At 39.0% G+C, this 17,916-nt stretch overlaps 1 protein-coding gene across 4 annotated transcripts in view; it reads right to left on the bottom strand.

Annotated features, from left to right (window-relative positions):
• Positions 1-646: 646 nt before the first annotated feature.
• NR2C1 (nuclear receptor subfamily 2 group C member 1) overlaps positions 647-17,916 on the bottom strand; it is an 86,490-nt gene continuing 69,220 nt past the window's right edge. For 3 of the 4 annotated variants that reach the window (XM_033952056.1, XM_033952059.1, XM_033952057.1), the window contains 3 exons: positions 13,280-13,417; positions 4,333-4,438; positions 647-3,173 (listed from right to left, as the gene is read on the bottom strand). In XM_033952056.1, coding sequence (XP_033807947.1) covers positions 2,999-3,173; positions 4,333-4,438; positions 13,280-13,417 — 419 coding nt within the window. In that variant the 3' untranslated portion in view covers positions 647-2,998. The remainder of the gene's footprint in view (positions 3,174-4,332; positions 4,439-13,279; positions 13,418-17,916) is intronic. The other variant, XM_033952058.1, reaches the window with a different exon arrangement.

The raw sequence follows: 17,916 nt of genomic DNA, 5'->3' as shown, positions 1-17,916 counted from the left end.
TAGTCTGCCCATCCACAGTAACCATTATCTCTTTCTCTCTCCAAGAGATCCCACACGCCTATCCCAGGCCCTATTGAATTCAGACATAGTCTCTGTCTCTCCAACCTCTTCTGGGAGACTGTTCCATGCATCTACCACCCTTTCTGTAAAAAAATATTTCCTTAGATTACGCTGGAGCCTATCACCTCTTAACTTCATCCTTTGCCCTCTCATTGCAGAGTTTCCTTTCAAACGAAAGAGACTCGACTCAGGCGCATTTACATTATGTAGGTATTTAAACGTCTCTATTATATCTCCCCTCTCCCGCCTTTCCTCCAAAGCATACAGATTGACATCTTTAAGTAGCCTTCCTCTGGACTGGCTCCATCCTTTTTATATCTTTTTGAAGGTGCACACAATATTCTAAATGAGACCTCACCAAAGTCTTATAAAGGGGCATCAATACCTCCTTTTTCCTACAGGCCATACCTTCCCCTATGCAACCATTCCTGGCTAGAACACCCTCAAGCTATTTCCTTTATGCATTGCTAAAGATTGACGCCTCACAAAGGAGACGCACACCAGACCCTTGACCTGGGCAATCTTCCAGAGATACTGCCAGGAAAACGTGAGCCCGTGACTATTTCACTTTAAAGGAAACAGAGAGAACGAGCATATTTGTTTTATTCAGTGAAAGGGACCAAAGAAAAATCATTATTTGTACAAAGACACTTTCCTTATAATTTGTTTTCAATTACAGTTTGTTTTATTGTATACGGTATGCCAATGTTATGGGCTTATTACCTCAGAATAAAACTTACATAAGAATTATGAGATGTCTTTAAACTGTTTTTTGCCTATGTATTCATTTGGTTACTCAGATTGGTTAACTGGGAGAAGGCTGTGCTGAGTCTTATGACACTTCCATAATGCCTACAAGGGTTTCAGAAATGGTTTCCAGCTGCTGGCACCCAATGAGATTCATTTTCATACAGTGGAAATTACTGCATGCAAATACATTTCACAGTATTCATTGTAGATATCCTGAAAATCAGATCAGTTAGCGGTGCACAACAAACAGGGCTTAGGAGCTTGGGCTCAAATGATGCTACTGAACAACACTGCCTCAGACTTGCTGTACCCATATTTGGTAATGGACTTTTAAGAAGACAGTGAGACACTTTCCTTGTGGTGCTCCAGACCTGCCTTTGATTGTGTTTCTACAGAATTAACCATAGAAAAATGACTATAGACTAGGAAATGACTGATTCAGAATGTGTCACAGATATTCGTTACCACGTGCAGTCCACAGTGAACATCCCTTGATCCAAAACGTACAACCACCACCACATAGTTAAAAGTAGCATAATAATGGTTTAAGTCAATTTTACCCTTTCTTAAGGCCAGCAATATAACCAAATGACAAACAAACAAAAAAGTCTTTTCTTTAGGAGGGTACCTTAAACAGAAGGCCCTTCACCTATCTTTACATTTCTGAAGATCATTTCTCTCAACTGTTGTGCAGTGTAGTCACATGGTATCTCATTCATTCCAGTGGAAAGAACACTTTTCCAATTGTGTTTCTATTGCGAGGTGGAAGAGTCTTGCAGTGAGATAAAAATACCCTTTGCAATTTAAGCTCAAAGATGTTGTAAACATAAAAACACAGAACAATGAAAACAGATAAAGACCATATGGACTATCCATGCCATCTACTTTCCCTTTCTCTCCCTTAGAGATCCTATGTACTTGTCCCAAGCTTTCTTGAATTGGGATACAGTTTTCATCTCCAGAATTCATGTGAAATAAAGGAAATAATAATTAAACCCAAAGTGAAATACTTTTCTCTGCTATTAATTTTCTTTTTTTAAAATCAAAACAGAAAACTGTAGTTTGAACAATCTCTCTGAATGGCATCGGGTCAAAAAAGGCTGTGGGAAATTTATTGTTGAGTAAAAAGTGGCACCTTGTTTAAAAAAATACAGCCAAAATAGAATTTACATCAACTATGGATTCAACACATTTACAATAGCTTTTATACAATAGCAAGACAATCACAGAGAAATGCAGATAACACCTAAATGTGACCACAGAAGTGTGTGTGAAATGGAATGAACCATCGAAAATCTTCCCGTTGCCACTTAGGAAAGGCCAGAAGGTTGACTAGATGTGGCACCATGTGGGCAACTGGCCTTTCCCTTCAAATATACAGCTCAGAGTTTAAACACAAATATATATTCCTTATCAATTCCCAACATTTGGAAATGTGTGAACAAGCAGTTTTTCTAAACAAATATTTCTGCTCAAAATATTTTCTTTTAACCAAAAGGAATATAAAAATGCTGCTTGGTACATGACAGGGCAATGTTGGTATGTACCGATATGACAGGCCAGCAGAAAAGAATATGACCCTGTGAATATCCTATGAGATCTGTAATATGAGTTCTTTTTGCTTTTAACAGTATCATTATTTTCAGTAATAAAATAAAATAAACTTTCTCACTGCCCCCAAATAGATCAACCAAATATAAAACAAGTCATTAAAGGGACAGTGTGGGCTCCCCTACTCTTTTTCAGACCTATATATTTTCCTGATCCACATCAGGTAAAATAAACAGATCCACAGAGTGCAGAATGAGCCTTTACTTGTCTTTATATAAATACATCATCATCCTCACTGCCTGCGGCACCTGCAGTCAGGCTAGGATTTTTGCCATGCTCCTCTTTTTTGTTCAGTGAGTCTGGATTCCACAGTTTCCATGTCAGTCCTTCTATAACAGGAGACAAAATCCATGTTGTCCGACAGATGGGAGGATGCTGCTAAAACCACATGGAAGAAGGAAGCCATCCTATGGCTCCTATACAATCCATTTCCACTAAAAGGAAGATACAGGTCTTTGTTTAATATCTTTCATTTTTTTCCTTAATGCAGAATAAAACGTGGGAGGCCTTTCTGTCACTACCTGGCCATACGAAGAGTCATTCTTACTGTGGAACACAATACTTCCACATCTTCCATTTAAAGGACCTGGCCGATTATTTGAGAGTTGTAATCTGCTGCCTCCATTCTCAGAATATAAGGGATGATGCTGTCTATCTGAACATTTCCAATGAGGCCGGCAAAGAACAGCTCTTCGGTGATGGCAGCACTCATCAGTCTCAGGGCAGGCAACCGCAAGAGAAGCCGTGAGAGTCTGGAACAATATTAAAAACAAAGAAAGAAACCCATTAAGACGGGAGGATATGAATCAAGATATGTGCGAGTCAGGCAAACTCTCTATACCTCAACATTCACATTAAACATCTCTCTGAAGAATTAAAACACCCAATGTGTATATTATTTCCCTATATCATCAGAAAACTAGCAATTGATATTATTAACAAAATCAATAAAATGTAATGTTTGTACCATCATACCTGTATGGCACTGAAGGGTGATGCTTGCATGCATGCATGTGTGTTGTCCAACTCAAATAGATGGGGTTTGAATGGAGTAGTTCACAAATACTACATTTGTTTGGAAAGAAAATTAAAATAAACCCAAGGAGTTACAGGTAGTGAGGGGTTGATGATGCATTTATATTAAGGCAGGTACAGGTTTATCCTGCACTCTATGATCTCTGTTCAGTACTTTAATTTTAATTGACTTAAACAGACAAAAAACCTTCATGAAAGCATGGAGTTATACAAAAACTGATCTTAAAAATCCTTTGAGATGTGAGGAGGAGATCTGCAGTAGGACAGAGGGAACTCAATTTTCCTTTGCAGCAGGGTAAGTGTTACAGGAAAAAATGAAAATCTGGTCCATTTTTTGCATAAAGATGTCTTACATCTCTGATTTATTCATACATTTTTTCTTAACATTCTTCTCATACATTTGAGAGGAGATCAAGTCTTGCATTCCACCAAAAGGTCTATATTTAAAATAGCCCCTCATTTTGTTGGTTCCTGAGCCAGCTGCTCCATGAAAGCAGCCATTTATTTCATCCAGAAACCTTTCCTCCCTAGCATTTCTTGATATGATATTTATCCAGTCAATACTGGGATAGCTGAAATCACCCATATTTGTTACCTTCCACAATTTTTGTTAATGTTATCTGTTTGTTCTGGCCAGAGGGATGGTAGTGTAGTCTTTCCCTTCACACATTTATTTATTATTTATTTATTTAAGTAAGTATTTATATACCACTTATAACCTAAGTGGTTTTACATTCAGGTACTCAAACATTTTCCCTATCTGTCCTGGTGGGCTCAAACTCTATCTAATGTACCTGGGGCAATGTGGGATTAAGTGCCCAGGGACACAAGGAGCAGCATGGGATGAGATTTCTACTCAGTGAAAGCTGCACGTACCTGTAAGTGTCCTCTGGATATATTTTAGTCACATAATTCTGAAACTCCATGCAGACCTTTTCCTGAAACTTCTCAATCTGCAATGCATTTTCCAGTCCTGGATGATCTGAAAGAATCCAAGCAAAACTGAAATATGGGCTGTTACCCTAACAGGATAATATGTATATTCTTTTTTTTCTAAAATAAGAAAGTTAACCTCATCCTTGTAGGATATATGCAGCACTAAACACACATAGAAGGGAAAAAACAATACTTTAATCTGAATTAATTCTATGGTTGTCTTGAAGAAACCATCCATCCACTACTACAAGGGCATCTCCCAACTTGCTCACCCTGGGGTTAAGATACTGTCAGAAACAAACACATATTAACTCCAACCCCACCCCCACACACATAGAAACATGACGGCAGATAAAGGCTAAATAGCCCATCCAGTCTGCCCATTTGCAATAACCATTATCAAGTTTCAAGGTTATTACAAATTTCTTATACCACCTAATCAGACTTCTAGGCGGTGTACAACTAATAACACAAGGCAACAAAAAAAAAAACATTTTTGGAATCATCTGACAACATAGCACATTTTTCACACTGATTTCAGATCTGTTATTAGTTTTTTTTTCAGTCATGTAAACTTTTAAAGTTATGACTAATGTTAGTTTATAGCGTTTTAGCATAAAGGGTTTTAAGAATTACAGCATCAACTTAAAGAAATGTTGCAGTATCTTTGGTCCAAAGTCAAATAAGCACACAGCATAGCATAATTGCTTCAAAAATGCTTAGAGTGCGATTTCTTTTTGTGAGTTGTGTCTGGATTGTCACGGCACAACATCCAGCAGTAGTCGATCATCATACTCGCATTCCAGAAACCTTGCTAGCGACGCTCCATTAACTGAATATCCTGGTGAAAACGTTCTCCTTGCTCGTCACTCACCATATCAAGATTTTCTGGAAAAAAGTCAAGATGTGAGTGCAAAAAATGTATTTTTAATGACATGCGACAACCAAGTTTCTGATATGAGTCAAGGAGATTCTGAACTCCTTCCTTGTATGAAGGAGACTTATGGTTGCCCAGAAAGTTTTCCACTAACCACTTGAATGCCTCCCAAGCTTCAAGCTCAGCTGCTGAGAATGATTGCTTAAAATCTTCATCCTGTATAATGGACTTGATCTGTTGGCCTATAAATATCCTTTCCTTCAGTTTTGCAGTGCTGATTTTTTGAAATTTCTTAACAAAATATTGAAAACCTGGCGAGTTTGTTTTACCCATGGCCTTTACCAGGTTCTCCATCAACCCCAGCTTGATATGAAGAAGTGGAAGAAATATTTGAGGATCCACCAATGGCATAAATTTCATACTGCTTGTCCCTGGGTTATAGGTATCCCTCAGCTGCCAGACATGCTTAACATAATATTCAGCTGTAGATCTGCTTTCCCACAAGCACAGGAAACAGCAGTACAGTATTTAGTGAATCTTTCTTGCAATCCCATTAGCATGCCAATGACCTTCAGATCACCACAGATGTTCCACTGGTATGTTTTATAACTGTTTGTTTCTAGTAAATTCTTCATATGCTCATAAGACTCCTTTAGATGAGCAGAATGGGCAATTGGTATACTTGGTTTGGAATTTCCTTGGTGCAGTAACACTGCCTTCAAGCTTCTCTGTGAAGAATCAATGAATCTGGACAATGCACTTGTGACAAACTGTTGAAGAGCCCGATGATGTCATGACAAAAGCACAATGCGCTATTTACAGTGAAGAATGTTGTTAAGTTATGATTCCTTTTTCTGTAATGAGTTATATTAGCATCTTTTGCAAGCAAGTGCTTTTGCTTAAGCCTTGAAGCAAGAAGTTCTGCTTTTTCTTTTGAAAGATTTAGATCACGAATAACATCATTGAGCTCAGCTTGTGTAAAGGTCTCTGGTTCCGAATCTTCATCATTCACATCAGGATCAGATAATTCTGGATTGTGACCAGTTGCTGCATCATCATCACATTCCTCATCATGTTCCACAGAAGGAAGTCCATCTTGTGGAGGAACAGGGACAGGCAGTGGGTCATCATGAGGAACAGGCCTAATTGCAGAATCCAGAGTAGGATATATCATTTTGTGCTTAGTTTTAGCTGAGAATCCACAAGGCAAAATTAGCAATCTTTAATATGGTCTCGCGGTTCCCTCCATATCATTGGGATTGCAAATGACATCGCTGCCTTCGTCAATTGAGCCAGTCATGAAGTCCGTTGGAACAACTGGTACAGATGATATGTGAAGCTCAAGACTTATCCTGGTCAAACAGTGGACATCCAAAGTACAATTTGTATACCTTCTTCAGATCTACGGTAATTGGGTGATAAAGACTGATATTAATCACCATAAATAATGTCTGTAGCATAAAAAAAAAGACAACTATCGTTAACCCTCCTTATACGTTTATCCTTTAAACGCATGATATATCGCCCAATTAACGTTTATAATTATATATAATGAGTCTCATCACAAATATGTGACATGCTAGTAAAAAAACTAAACACAGATTTGAGCATGAAAAATACTACAAAACCTACCCAACATTAACTCTGATGAAAATGATGTGTTGACCTGTGTAATTAAATATTAACAAAAAAAAATAAATAAAAGAGAGTATAACATAAATCACAAAATAACAGTAAAGGACTTTTGAAACCGAACCATATTTTGTACATATTAATACAGAGACAAACAAAATTAATTAAAACAAACTGAAACGATGGGGAAAGGGGAATAACTACATTGTATCAAAGTATCTCTTCCTCTCTCTAACAGATCCCGCGTGCATATCCCACGCTTTCTTGAATTCAGACACATAAATGCACATGAGGCAAGTCTCTTTCATTTGAAAAGAAGCTCCAGAATGAGAGAGCATAGGATGAAGAGGTGATAGGCTCAGGAGTAATCTACAGAAATACTGTTTTTTTTACAGAAAGGGTGGTAGATGCATGGAATAGTCTCCTGGTAAAGGTGGTAAAGACAAAGACTGAGTCTGAGTTTAAGAAAGCTTGGGATAGGCACATGGAATTCTTAGGGAGAGGAGGAGATAATGGATGTTGCAGATGAGCAAACTGGATGGGCCATTTGGCCTTTATCTGCCATCATGTTACAATGTTTCTATACTGAAAAATAAGTGGAAACTGTGTTGAGTGTCCAAAATAGAAAAATCCTTAGATTGACAAATGAGATGGAGCACTCAATGTTTTCATATAATGTGAAAAATAAAAAAGAGGAAAAAAGGACTTCAAAAAACCCCAACAGCTAAGAATTGGAAATCTCAATGAAACGAGATATAGCCTTATAATATCAAGCACTTATCTTAATAGCCCAACGGAGGCCCAACCGTTTCGCTCCAACAGGCTTCTTCAGGGGTGGTGATAAGGCTTGTTGTTATACAGTTAAAATTGCTCAAGATTTTTGCCTGAAATGTAGCCGTTAGATGGTTGTTTCATTGAGATTTCCAATTCTTAGCTGTTGGTTATATAATGCTCAATTCAAAATTAGAGAGACATTGATATTTAATCACAATATTTATTCATGAGTATAAATACATATTGAATTTTTGGAAAGTTAAATCCATAAAAAAATTAAATAAATATCACACACATGGGTTTTGGACCAATGATGAAAACCAACCCCAATTGGTTAAGATCTTTTTGATTTTATTCCAGGGGTTTTTTGAGGTCCTTTTTTCCTCTGTTTTATTTTCACATTATATGAAAACATTGAGTGCTCCATCTCATTTGACAATGTTTCTATAACCATAAAATTCTTTGCCATTACAATGCAGGTGTAAAGAACCTTAGCCAATAGGGAGAGGACACAGTGGATGCTGCAGATGGGCCATTTGGCCTCTATCTGCCATCATGTTACAATGTTTCTATACTTCTACAAAAAAGAGAATTTACTAATCTAAAATATTATCAAAAAATCTATATCATAAATATTATAAATAATAGTGCTCAGTAAAAGCCAATGTGAACTATATAATATGCGAGCGCAGGATTCTTTTAGTTCATCAAGCTTAAGTCATCATTGCACTCCTCCCTCCCTACCAATAAATAAAGTACAGTAGTTTGAAACCAGCAATAAATTATGAGTACTCCAAACAATTCAAAAAGAAAAAGAAAAAAACAAAAATATAAAATCCATATATCATCCAAGTCAATCCTTCATCACAAAATCCATCTGAAATGTTCTGCTTATCTTCCAAAACTTCCTTTCTTTTTCTTTTTGAATTGTTTGCACCTGGGCAGCCAGAATCCATGCAAGTCTTATACCCTTAATGGCGAGATCCTAGCAAAAACGGTAGCAGAACGAGACTTGGGGGTAATCGTCAGTGAGGACATGAAGTCTGCCAATCAAGTGGAGCAGGCTTCGTCCAAGGCAAGACAAATCATGGGCTGCATACGAAGGGGTTTCGTCAGTCGTAAGGCGGACGTCATTATGCCATTGTATAGATCCATGGTGAGGCCCCACCTGGAATACTGTGTGCAATTCTGGAGGCCGCATTATCGCAAAGATGTGCTGAGACTGGAGTCGGTGCAAAGAATGGCCACCCGGATGGTCTCGGGACTCAAGGATCTACCATACGAAAAACGGCTTGACAAATTACAGCTATACTCGCTCGAGGAGCGCAGAGAGAGGGGGGACATGATCGAGACGTTCAAGTATCTTACGGGCCGCATTGAGGCGGAGGAAGATATCTTCTTTTTCAAGGGTCCCACGACAACAAGAGGGCATCCGTTGAAAATCAGGGGCGGGAAACTACGAGGTGATACCAGGAAATTCTTTTTCACTGAAAGAGTGGTTGATCGCTGGAATAGTCTGCCACTACAGGTGATTGAGGCCAGCAGCGTGCCTGATTTTAAGGCAAAATGGGATCGGCACATGGGATCTATTCACAGGGCAAAGGTAGGGGAGGGACATTAAGGTGGGCAGACTGGATGGGCCGTGGGCCCTTATCTGCCGTCTATTTCTATGTTTCTATGTTTCTATGTTTGGATGAGCACAAAGCATTTTTTGGATTTGGAGCACTAAGAACTTTTTAGATTAGCAGCAGCAGATGCCCGGGACTTTATGATAACTCCAGCAGAGATAAGTACCATCCTTATTTGATAAGAACATAAGACTTACCTCTGTCGGGTCAGACCAGAGGTCCATCGTGCCCGGCAGTCCGCTCACGCGGCGGCCCCTCAGGTCCAGGACCTGATAGTGCTCCTACCCTAAAACTCACATACACTTTTCGATTCTGTCCTGTAGAGTAACCTTCTATCTATACCCTGCAATCCCCTTCGCTTCCAGGAAGTCATCCAGTCTCTTTTTAAAACCCAGTATTGTATTCTGTCCTATTACCTCCTTTGGAAGCATGTTCCAGGTATCCACCACCCTCTGAGTGAAGAAAAACTTCCTTGCATTTGTTTTGAATCCGTCCCCTCTCAGTTTTTCCGAGTGACCTCTTGTTTTTGTTGTCCCTGGTAGTCTGAGCTTTAGTCTTTTAGAACTTTAGCTGTTTTAGTGGTAGGAAGGGAGGAGTGCTATGATGTATACAAGCCTGAACTGGCAGAGGCCCGTGCCGTGACCCTATGCTTTAGAGTTCTTATTGGCTATCACTGAGCACTATTTATTAATTATTCGTTTGTTACTCTATAGAATATATTTTTTGATAGAAGAATTTCTCTTTTTGAAGAAAAATAAATTTTTTAAGAGGATTCATAGTTATAATATTTAATGCTCCAATTGAAATTAGTGTTTATACAATGTTTCTATAACCATAAAGTTCTATTACATCACCACGCAGGTGTAAAGAGCCTTAGCCAATAAGGAGAGGAGGAGATAGTGGATGCTGCGGATGGGCAGACTGGATGGGCCATTTGGCCTTATTTGCCATCATGTTTCTATGTTTTTATGTTACTCAAGTTATGGGAAACATTATTTGTTAGTGCTGTACTGTCCAAAGCAGCAAACGTGTTATGTTTTAGCATTTCCTTGAGGCAGCATTTCAACTTGGTTAAATTTTGGTTAATGTTAAAGGGTTGTTTAAAATTAAAAAAAAGTAGGGAAGTATGCAGAACATAGCTAATAAAATTCCCACTAAGCTCTCCGTGCGCATGTCCAACTCAGACAGCAGAGGTGGTCACTAATATTCCATTTGGAAAGAAAATTAAAATAAAGACATTAGATGTCTGTCAACAGCTGAAAGGACATTTTGAACATATGAATGACAGTGCACCACTGTAGTAGGTTAACAGGTACTGCCATGCTTCTCCACTACTAAAGGGTCATACATATAGTAAGCACACTATGTGGTTCACTCACTAATATACATAACAACAATCCCTGCACCACTCCCTGTGGCTCTTGGCAAGTCACGTAACACTGCTATTGTCCTAGGTACTGTAATCAGATTGTGAGACCATTGGGACAGATAGGGAGAAATACTTAAGAGTACCTGAAATGTAAATAAAGAGCGGATAGCATAGCTGGTTTTAAGAAAGGTTTGGACAAGTTCCTGGAGGAAAAGTCCATAGTCTGTTATTGAGAAAGACATGGGGGAAGCCACTGCTTGCCTGGATCGGTAGCATGGACTATTACTACTCCTTAAGAATTCTGGAATCTTTAGTTACTCTTTGGGATTCCGGAATCTTGCTATTCTTTAGGATTCTCAATGGAATGTTGCTACTCTTTGGGTTTTGGCTAGGTACTAGTGACCTGGATTGGCCACCATGCGAACGGGCTACTGGGCTTGATGGACCATTGATCTGACCCAGTATGGCTGTTCTTATGCTCTTACGTGTGCCAAGTATAGGACAATCAAGCCATTGTAACGTCACTGCTGAGGTTGGCACTGAGGAATGAGGCATTATGACATCACAATCTCAGCTCTGGAAAACTATATGGTTCGGTCACTAGATTTAACAATAGAATAGGGCACCGGTAGGACCTCATTGGTCCTGTCTGCATCAGACCCGACACCAAAGACACAGTGGGATTCAACATCGCCCTTGTTGACATATTAAGAAGCTTTTAAAAACATCTGTATTTTTGTAATTTTTTTTTTTTAAGGCAGATGAGGAGTACTGTTTAATAAGGAATGGTAGATGCAGGATGAGTAATTCTTATGTCATATTATTGCTTGTTATGTTATTGATTTTATTTATATTTTATGTATTTCTGTAACCCGCTTAGGTTTTAGGCAGGACATAAGTTTGTTAAAATAAAAAGAATAGAATTTACAAGTAAGAAATGAGACACACATCTGAATCCCTAAGGCGAACCCTCACATCTGGTAACTATGATTTGGATTATTCTTTCCCATGTGCATCACTTTGCATTTGTTCACATTAAATTTCATATGAAGGAGAGACACCTGGGAGACCCATGGAGAGATTGCAGGCACTGCTGGGATGCCTAACATTATGCTGACGTCGGGCGGAGGCCCTTCCATCTTAAAAGGCTGCCCTTACCGCAGAAGCATCCGCATGGCCATTGGCCTGAAGGAGTATGAACAAAGGGGCACATCCTGCCCGTTTGGAGCCCCTTCGGAGTCTCTGAGAAGTGTGGCACTCTTTCTTTGAATGGGGAAATGCAAGGAAGGATGATGCCTGGGGCCGTTACTGTGTTTAAAGGTCCTATGGACGCAGATTTTTGTCAACTAAGGAATCTTTTGTGTCAGTGAGTACTTTTCTTTTCCTGGAGGTTTCCCTTTCATCAGGGGGTCATCTCTACGCCCATAACCTAGAACCTCAAGCGCTGAGTATCACGGAGTCACAGATGTGAGTGGCCTAGCTGATAATAAAGCTACAATTAGTCTAAAGTCAAGATACAGATTAGCTAGAAAATAAAACTACCCACCCACCCATAGACTAGGCTTTTATAAAATGAATAGTTTTCCTGGATGCTTTTCCCATATGAAGAAAGCAACTCAGAATTTTGTTCTATGTTATATGTACTTTTTAACTGTTACACTTTAAAACAGCTTAATTTTATTTAAAGTGGACATTAGAATAAAGCTGAATATAAACTCAAGTGTACATAGAAAAACAAATCAGATTGTTACCTTAACTGTTGATTAAACATTTCCAGCATTCCTGTAAGTTACAACAGTAATTGATGATGTTTGAAGATGCAGGCTTTTATTTAAAAATATAATCCAATAATCCACATGAAGAACTATCTAGAACCCACAGCACTGGGGACTATGGACCCAACACGATCCGTGTTTCGACAAAACTGTCTTCTTCAGGGGTTTCTAAAGATCCTGATACATAAACTCATGGATCAAAGGCTAAAAACAATCATAGGCAAAACTCTGTGCGGAAGAGAAGTCCTCATGAGCGGAACAAATTCATGTTTCGCCCTGAATGGGCTGTCTCAAGGCAATACGATTGCAAGTTAAGAGAGCCACTACTGAGGGGGTTTTGCCTTGAGACAGCCCATTCAGGGCGAAACATGAATTTGTGTCGGCCGTTGTTACCCTCGATGTGACTTAGAAATTGATACATTTTTTTCAGGAGAAGATAACCAGTTTTGAGACATGATCTCAACTAGGTCCAGAGTTAGGGGTTTATTTATTTGGGCCACTTTTATGTATCCGCAGAAGATGTTGAGTGGCGATCCTCGGACCCATTGACATGGAATTACCTTAATGTGTACATGAAAGATCTCAACACATATGTAAGACAGAACAAAGAAAAAAAGACAGCAAATAAGAAGTGTGGGGCCATCTATTCTGTCCAGCTTTATCCCTGGTGTACTGTCATAGATCCAGGTTCCCTTCACTTCTTTACAACTAGGAATCCTCTGTGCTTTTCGCATTTCTTACTAAATTCCATTCCATGCAGCATCCACCCTTTCTGAGGCTGATCCAGCAATAAGATAACAGCTCAGCTAAGATGGAAGAATTGTTTACCCACCAGGGCTGAAGAGTACAATTGCTTTCAGGTAAGCATATTCATAGCCATCGAGACAAAGCTTAACCATGCTGTTACAGAACTCTTGCAGCTTGAAGATGTGCTCCATAACCACCTTCATTCTCTCCGCTGACAGCTTGTCTGTAACAAAAGATTATTGAAAGGGGACAGTGACTTAAGGGAGACTCTCTCAAAGGCTCAATTCAGGGTGAAAATTCTTTCAATTTTTATTTCTGGACAACAACCCCAGACTACAAGATGTTCAGAAAGGAAATAAAAACTATACTCTTCAAGAAATCCCTTAATAAAGCTTAATACCATGATAAAGCTTAACCCCCCTCTTACCATCCCCTCACTAACCCCAGATCCTACTTTTCCCTCTCTTGGAAACCTTCTCTGATCTAACGTTGTAACCCTTCTTCCATAACTCTTTTTGTAATCCGCTTTGAACCGAAAGGTAATGGCGGAATAGAAATCTGTAATGTAATGTAATGTAATTTCTAGGTAAGCTGTGAGCTAACAATTATCCAAAGAGCTATGATAAAAAGTATTTTACTCCAAATACTTCTTTTTGTGGGCAAAGATGTATCGAGGGCAGCACAAGTAAGGCGGAGAATGGTTTTTGGTTTGTTTTTTTTTCTATTTACTGAAATGTAGGGTTTTGGCTCAGAGGCAACATTTTCCCTCAAATTTTCATACAAGTGCCCGAGTTCCATGCAAGAGAATAGATATGTTTTCTTAATTCTTAAAAGGGAAGAACTCTTAATTCTGATTAACTGTAGAGATGGTTTGAGTTACTACGGGTGTGTTTTGGATTCTAGAAATATACCCTCCCTTTTACAAAACCGCAAAACTGGTTTTTAGTGCCGGCCAGCGCGCTGAATGCTCTGCTTTGCTCCCAATGCCCACAGATTTCCTATGAGTGTCGAGAGCAGTGCAGAGCATTTGAGCATTCCAGTCAACACTAAAAACGCTTTCACAGTTTTGTAAAAGGGGGGATAGTTATTCTTCCTTTTGCTTACTTAATATGAGTGAACAGAAAGACCTAATAATTTGTTGATCTGGTTTGGTGCTCTCCCTCTCCCCTCCCTATTCCACCTGAACTTACAGCATTATTATAAATATAATCTGTTATCTTCATCTATTCGTAACTTTACGTTGCTATTTATCCCCAACAGGTCCTGTTGGACATTACCTACTAAAATGTACATATTACATTTTCGCTCAGCAAATTGTATTTCTATACTATTGCCTCCTGAGGTCTCTGATCTCTGTATTTCCTCTGAATATCTACTTATTGTATTTCGCTGAATGTCCAGCACTCTTGATTGTAAACCGCCTAGAAGTCGCAAGATTGTGGCGGTATAGAAGAATAAAGTTATTATTATTATTCTCCTTGATGTGGGCTGATTAGCACTGCTATGGGATTTTGTATCTTATAGTCTTTAGTATTTTTTTCCTTTTTTTGTTTTTTGCTACAATAAAAGCAACATAAAAGAGGTAACATTTCATTTTAAACACTCATATATATATTTCACGTGTGTAGCCAATCATGCCAAAGAGTGCATTTGAAGCTGTGCACTCATTTTCAGATTATATAACAAGTCTTGCTTAATACTATAGATGTTTGAAAATGTTAATGCATTTATTTGGTGCAAATGTTTCACTCCTTCCAGAAGTGGCTTGGCAATGGAATTAGAAATCATGCGGTGTTGCCTTTTCAAAGGAGTAAAATGTTTCTTTGATGCAAAAGTGTGGATAACCTATCAAAAAGCATAGTTATTCACCTGTAGCAGGTGTTATCCAAGGACAGCAGGCAGATATTTTCACATATGGGCGATGTCATCCACAGGTCCCGGCACAGACAGTCAAAAAGTGTACTGTCACTTTAAATCATTAAGACCACCTGTACCATGCATGTGCTAGTGCCTTCTCGCCCGACATCAGTTCAGTAAGAAAGCTAAGAAGCCTACTAGGGGAGGTAGGAAGGTTGTAAGAATATCTGACTGCTGTCCTTGATAACATCCGCTACAGGTGAGTAACTATGCTTTATTCAAGGACAAGCAGGCAGGATCATGCTTCTCAGAAGAGGGCTATTGACAACTACTATGAGTCTGGCAAAATCAAAAGATTTGGAGGGAAACTGGCATCTAAGTGGAGAATAAATTTTGAAGAATTGCTTGAGGACTAGGTAGCTGCTTTGCAAATGTTTTCAATAGGAGTGGAACGTAGATGAGCTACTGAAGTCTCACCATTGCTTGAATTTTATATGCAGTGACACAGAATATTCCGTGAGCCAAGAGCATATGGTGCAATGACTGTTATAACTTTGATACAGATTTTCTGCATTTAAGGGAGTTTATCGAGAAGTTACTTGCCTGCCTGGTGTGAAAGTGGTGGACCTCACATGTCACAGATAGTACTGGGGAGGAGTCGTCTGCCTTGGTACATGTAAGTACCAATGACGTAAGAAAATGTGGGAGGGAGGTTCAGGAAGCCAAATTTAGGCTCTTAGGTAGAAAGCTGAATTCCAGATTCTCCAGGGTAGCATTTTCAGAAATGCACCCCGTTCTACGCGCAGGATCTAAGAGGCAGTCAGAGCTTCAAAGTCTCAAAGCATGGTTGAGATGATAGTGGAGGGATGAGGGATTTAGATTTGTTAGGAGCTGGGCAACCTTCTGGGAAAGGGGGAGCTTATTCTAAAAAAGATGGACTCCACCTTAACTGGGATGGAACCAAGCTGCTGGCACTTACATTTAAAAAGGAGATTAAGCAGCTTATAAACTGAGATGGGAGGGAAAGCTGACAGTCACCCAGGAGCAGATGGTTTGGTGTGGAGTATCCTTGAAGGATACTATTGAAACAGGATATTTAGGGAGTCCCAATAAAGAGGTTTCAATAATGGTGAAAGAAAACCAGGAGTGCTTAAGAGGAAGGCAGAGTAAAGGCTCAAATTATCTTGGTCATCTTCTCAGCAGCCTGTAGATACAAGATAAAAACAGAATCTGAAGTGTCTGTATAAAAATGCTAGAAGCCTAAAAATTAAAATAGGAGAGTTAGAATATATAGCACTGAATGATGAGATAGATATAATAGGTATCTCAGAGACCTGGTGTAAGGAGGACAATCAATAGGACACTGTGTTACCTAGGTACAAATTATGTTGCAAGGATAGAGTAGATTAAATTGAGGGTTGTGCTATACTATACGTTAAAGAGGGAATTGAATCAAACAAAATAAACATTCTGCATGACATAGATAGCAGGGTGGAATCCATGTGGATAGAAACTCCATGTGTGAAGGGAAGGAATATAATGGCAGGGTTATACTACCATTCCCCAGGACAGAATGAGTAGAAAGATGAAGAAATGTTTTCAGAGATTAGGAAATCTGGGAAATTGGGCAATAGTATAATAATCGGTGATTTCGATTACACATCAACAAACAGCCTGCCCCAAACTAAATAGTGAAACAAAGTGTTCCTAGCGATCACCTCCACACCCACTTCACAAAGCAAAAAAACAAAAATAAGCAACAATAAAGGAGTGGAGAAAAAACCTCAATTGGACTTCACTCATTAAAAAAACTCCACTCCTTTGTAGTCCAATGTGCCCTCTAAGGAGCAATTCATATCCAAAATGAGTACTATAACCGGTGAGTAAGAAAAACAACAACTTGAACTAGGAGAAACACTTCTAATATAGCACAAAAATATCCAATATTGTCAAAAAATACACTGTTATAGGAAAACAACACAAAACAGGGACTTATCTATTTCCTGGCTGAGCTCTCAATCGCCAAAGCACACTTCTTCACTTCATCAATTACTCTAACATTGACTGGATAAATGAACATCAGGGAGTGCCAGGGAGGTAAAATTCCTAGATGCTATAAATGACTGCTTCTTGGAACAACTGGTCCAGGAATGGACAAGAGAGGAAGCTATTTTAGATTTGGTCCTTTGTGGAATACAGGGCATAGTACAGGAGGTAACTGTGTTGGGTCTGCTAGGAAACTATCATAACATGATCAAATCTGAGCTGATATCTGGAGTGACATCGTTAAAGAAATCTACTGTAGCAGCACTTAAAGTTTTGAAAGGGCGACTACGATAAAATAAGGAAAATGGTTAAAAAGAAGCTAAAAGAATTGGTGGCAAATGTTAGGACTGTAAAAATACCATCATGGAAGCCCAGACCAGATGTATTCCACGTATTAACAAAGGCGAAAAGAGGAATAAATGAGAAGGTGAAATAAGGCTATTAGAGCCAAAAAAATCATCCTTTAAAGAATGGGAAAAGGATCCCAATGAAGAACCTTCCAATCCAGTTTGTCATAGAGCAGGTGCTTGTAATAACTCTGTTCTTTGGTTCACAGAAAACCAAAAACCGCTCTGCCATTCCTGAGCCAGGGGTTATTTCACACTCAAACTATATAGCAAATACAAAAAAACTGGTGCTGCTGCCCAAAAAATATATACCATGTTTCCCCAAAAATAAGACATTGTCTTATATTAATTTTAGGCCCAAAAACACGCTAGGTATTTTTTTGGGGTATGTACATGATCATCTCTCCCTTTCTCTCCTTCACCCCAATCCTTCCTCTTTCCTTTCTCTCCCCCACATATGCAGCATCTTTCC

Source organism: Geotrypetes seraphini, chromosome 7 (genome assembly GCF_902459505.1).
Source record: "Geotrypetes seraphini chromosome 7, aGeoSer1.1, whole genome shotgun sequence".
Taxonomy (NCBI): Eukaryota; Metazoa; Chordata; class Amphibia; order Gymnophiona; family Dermophiidae; genus Geotrypetes; species Geotrypetes seraphini.
This window is presented reverse-complemented; position numbering and strand designations above follow the sequence as displayed.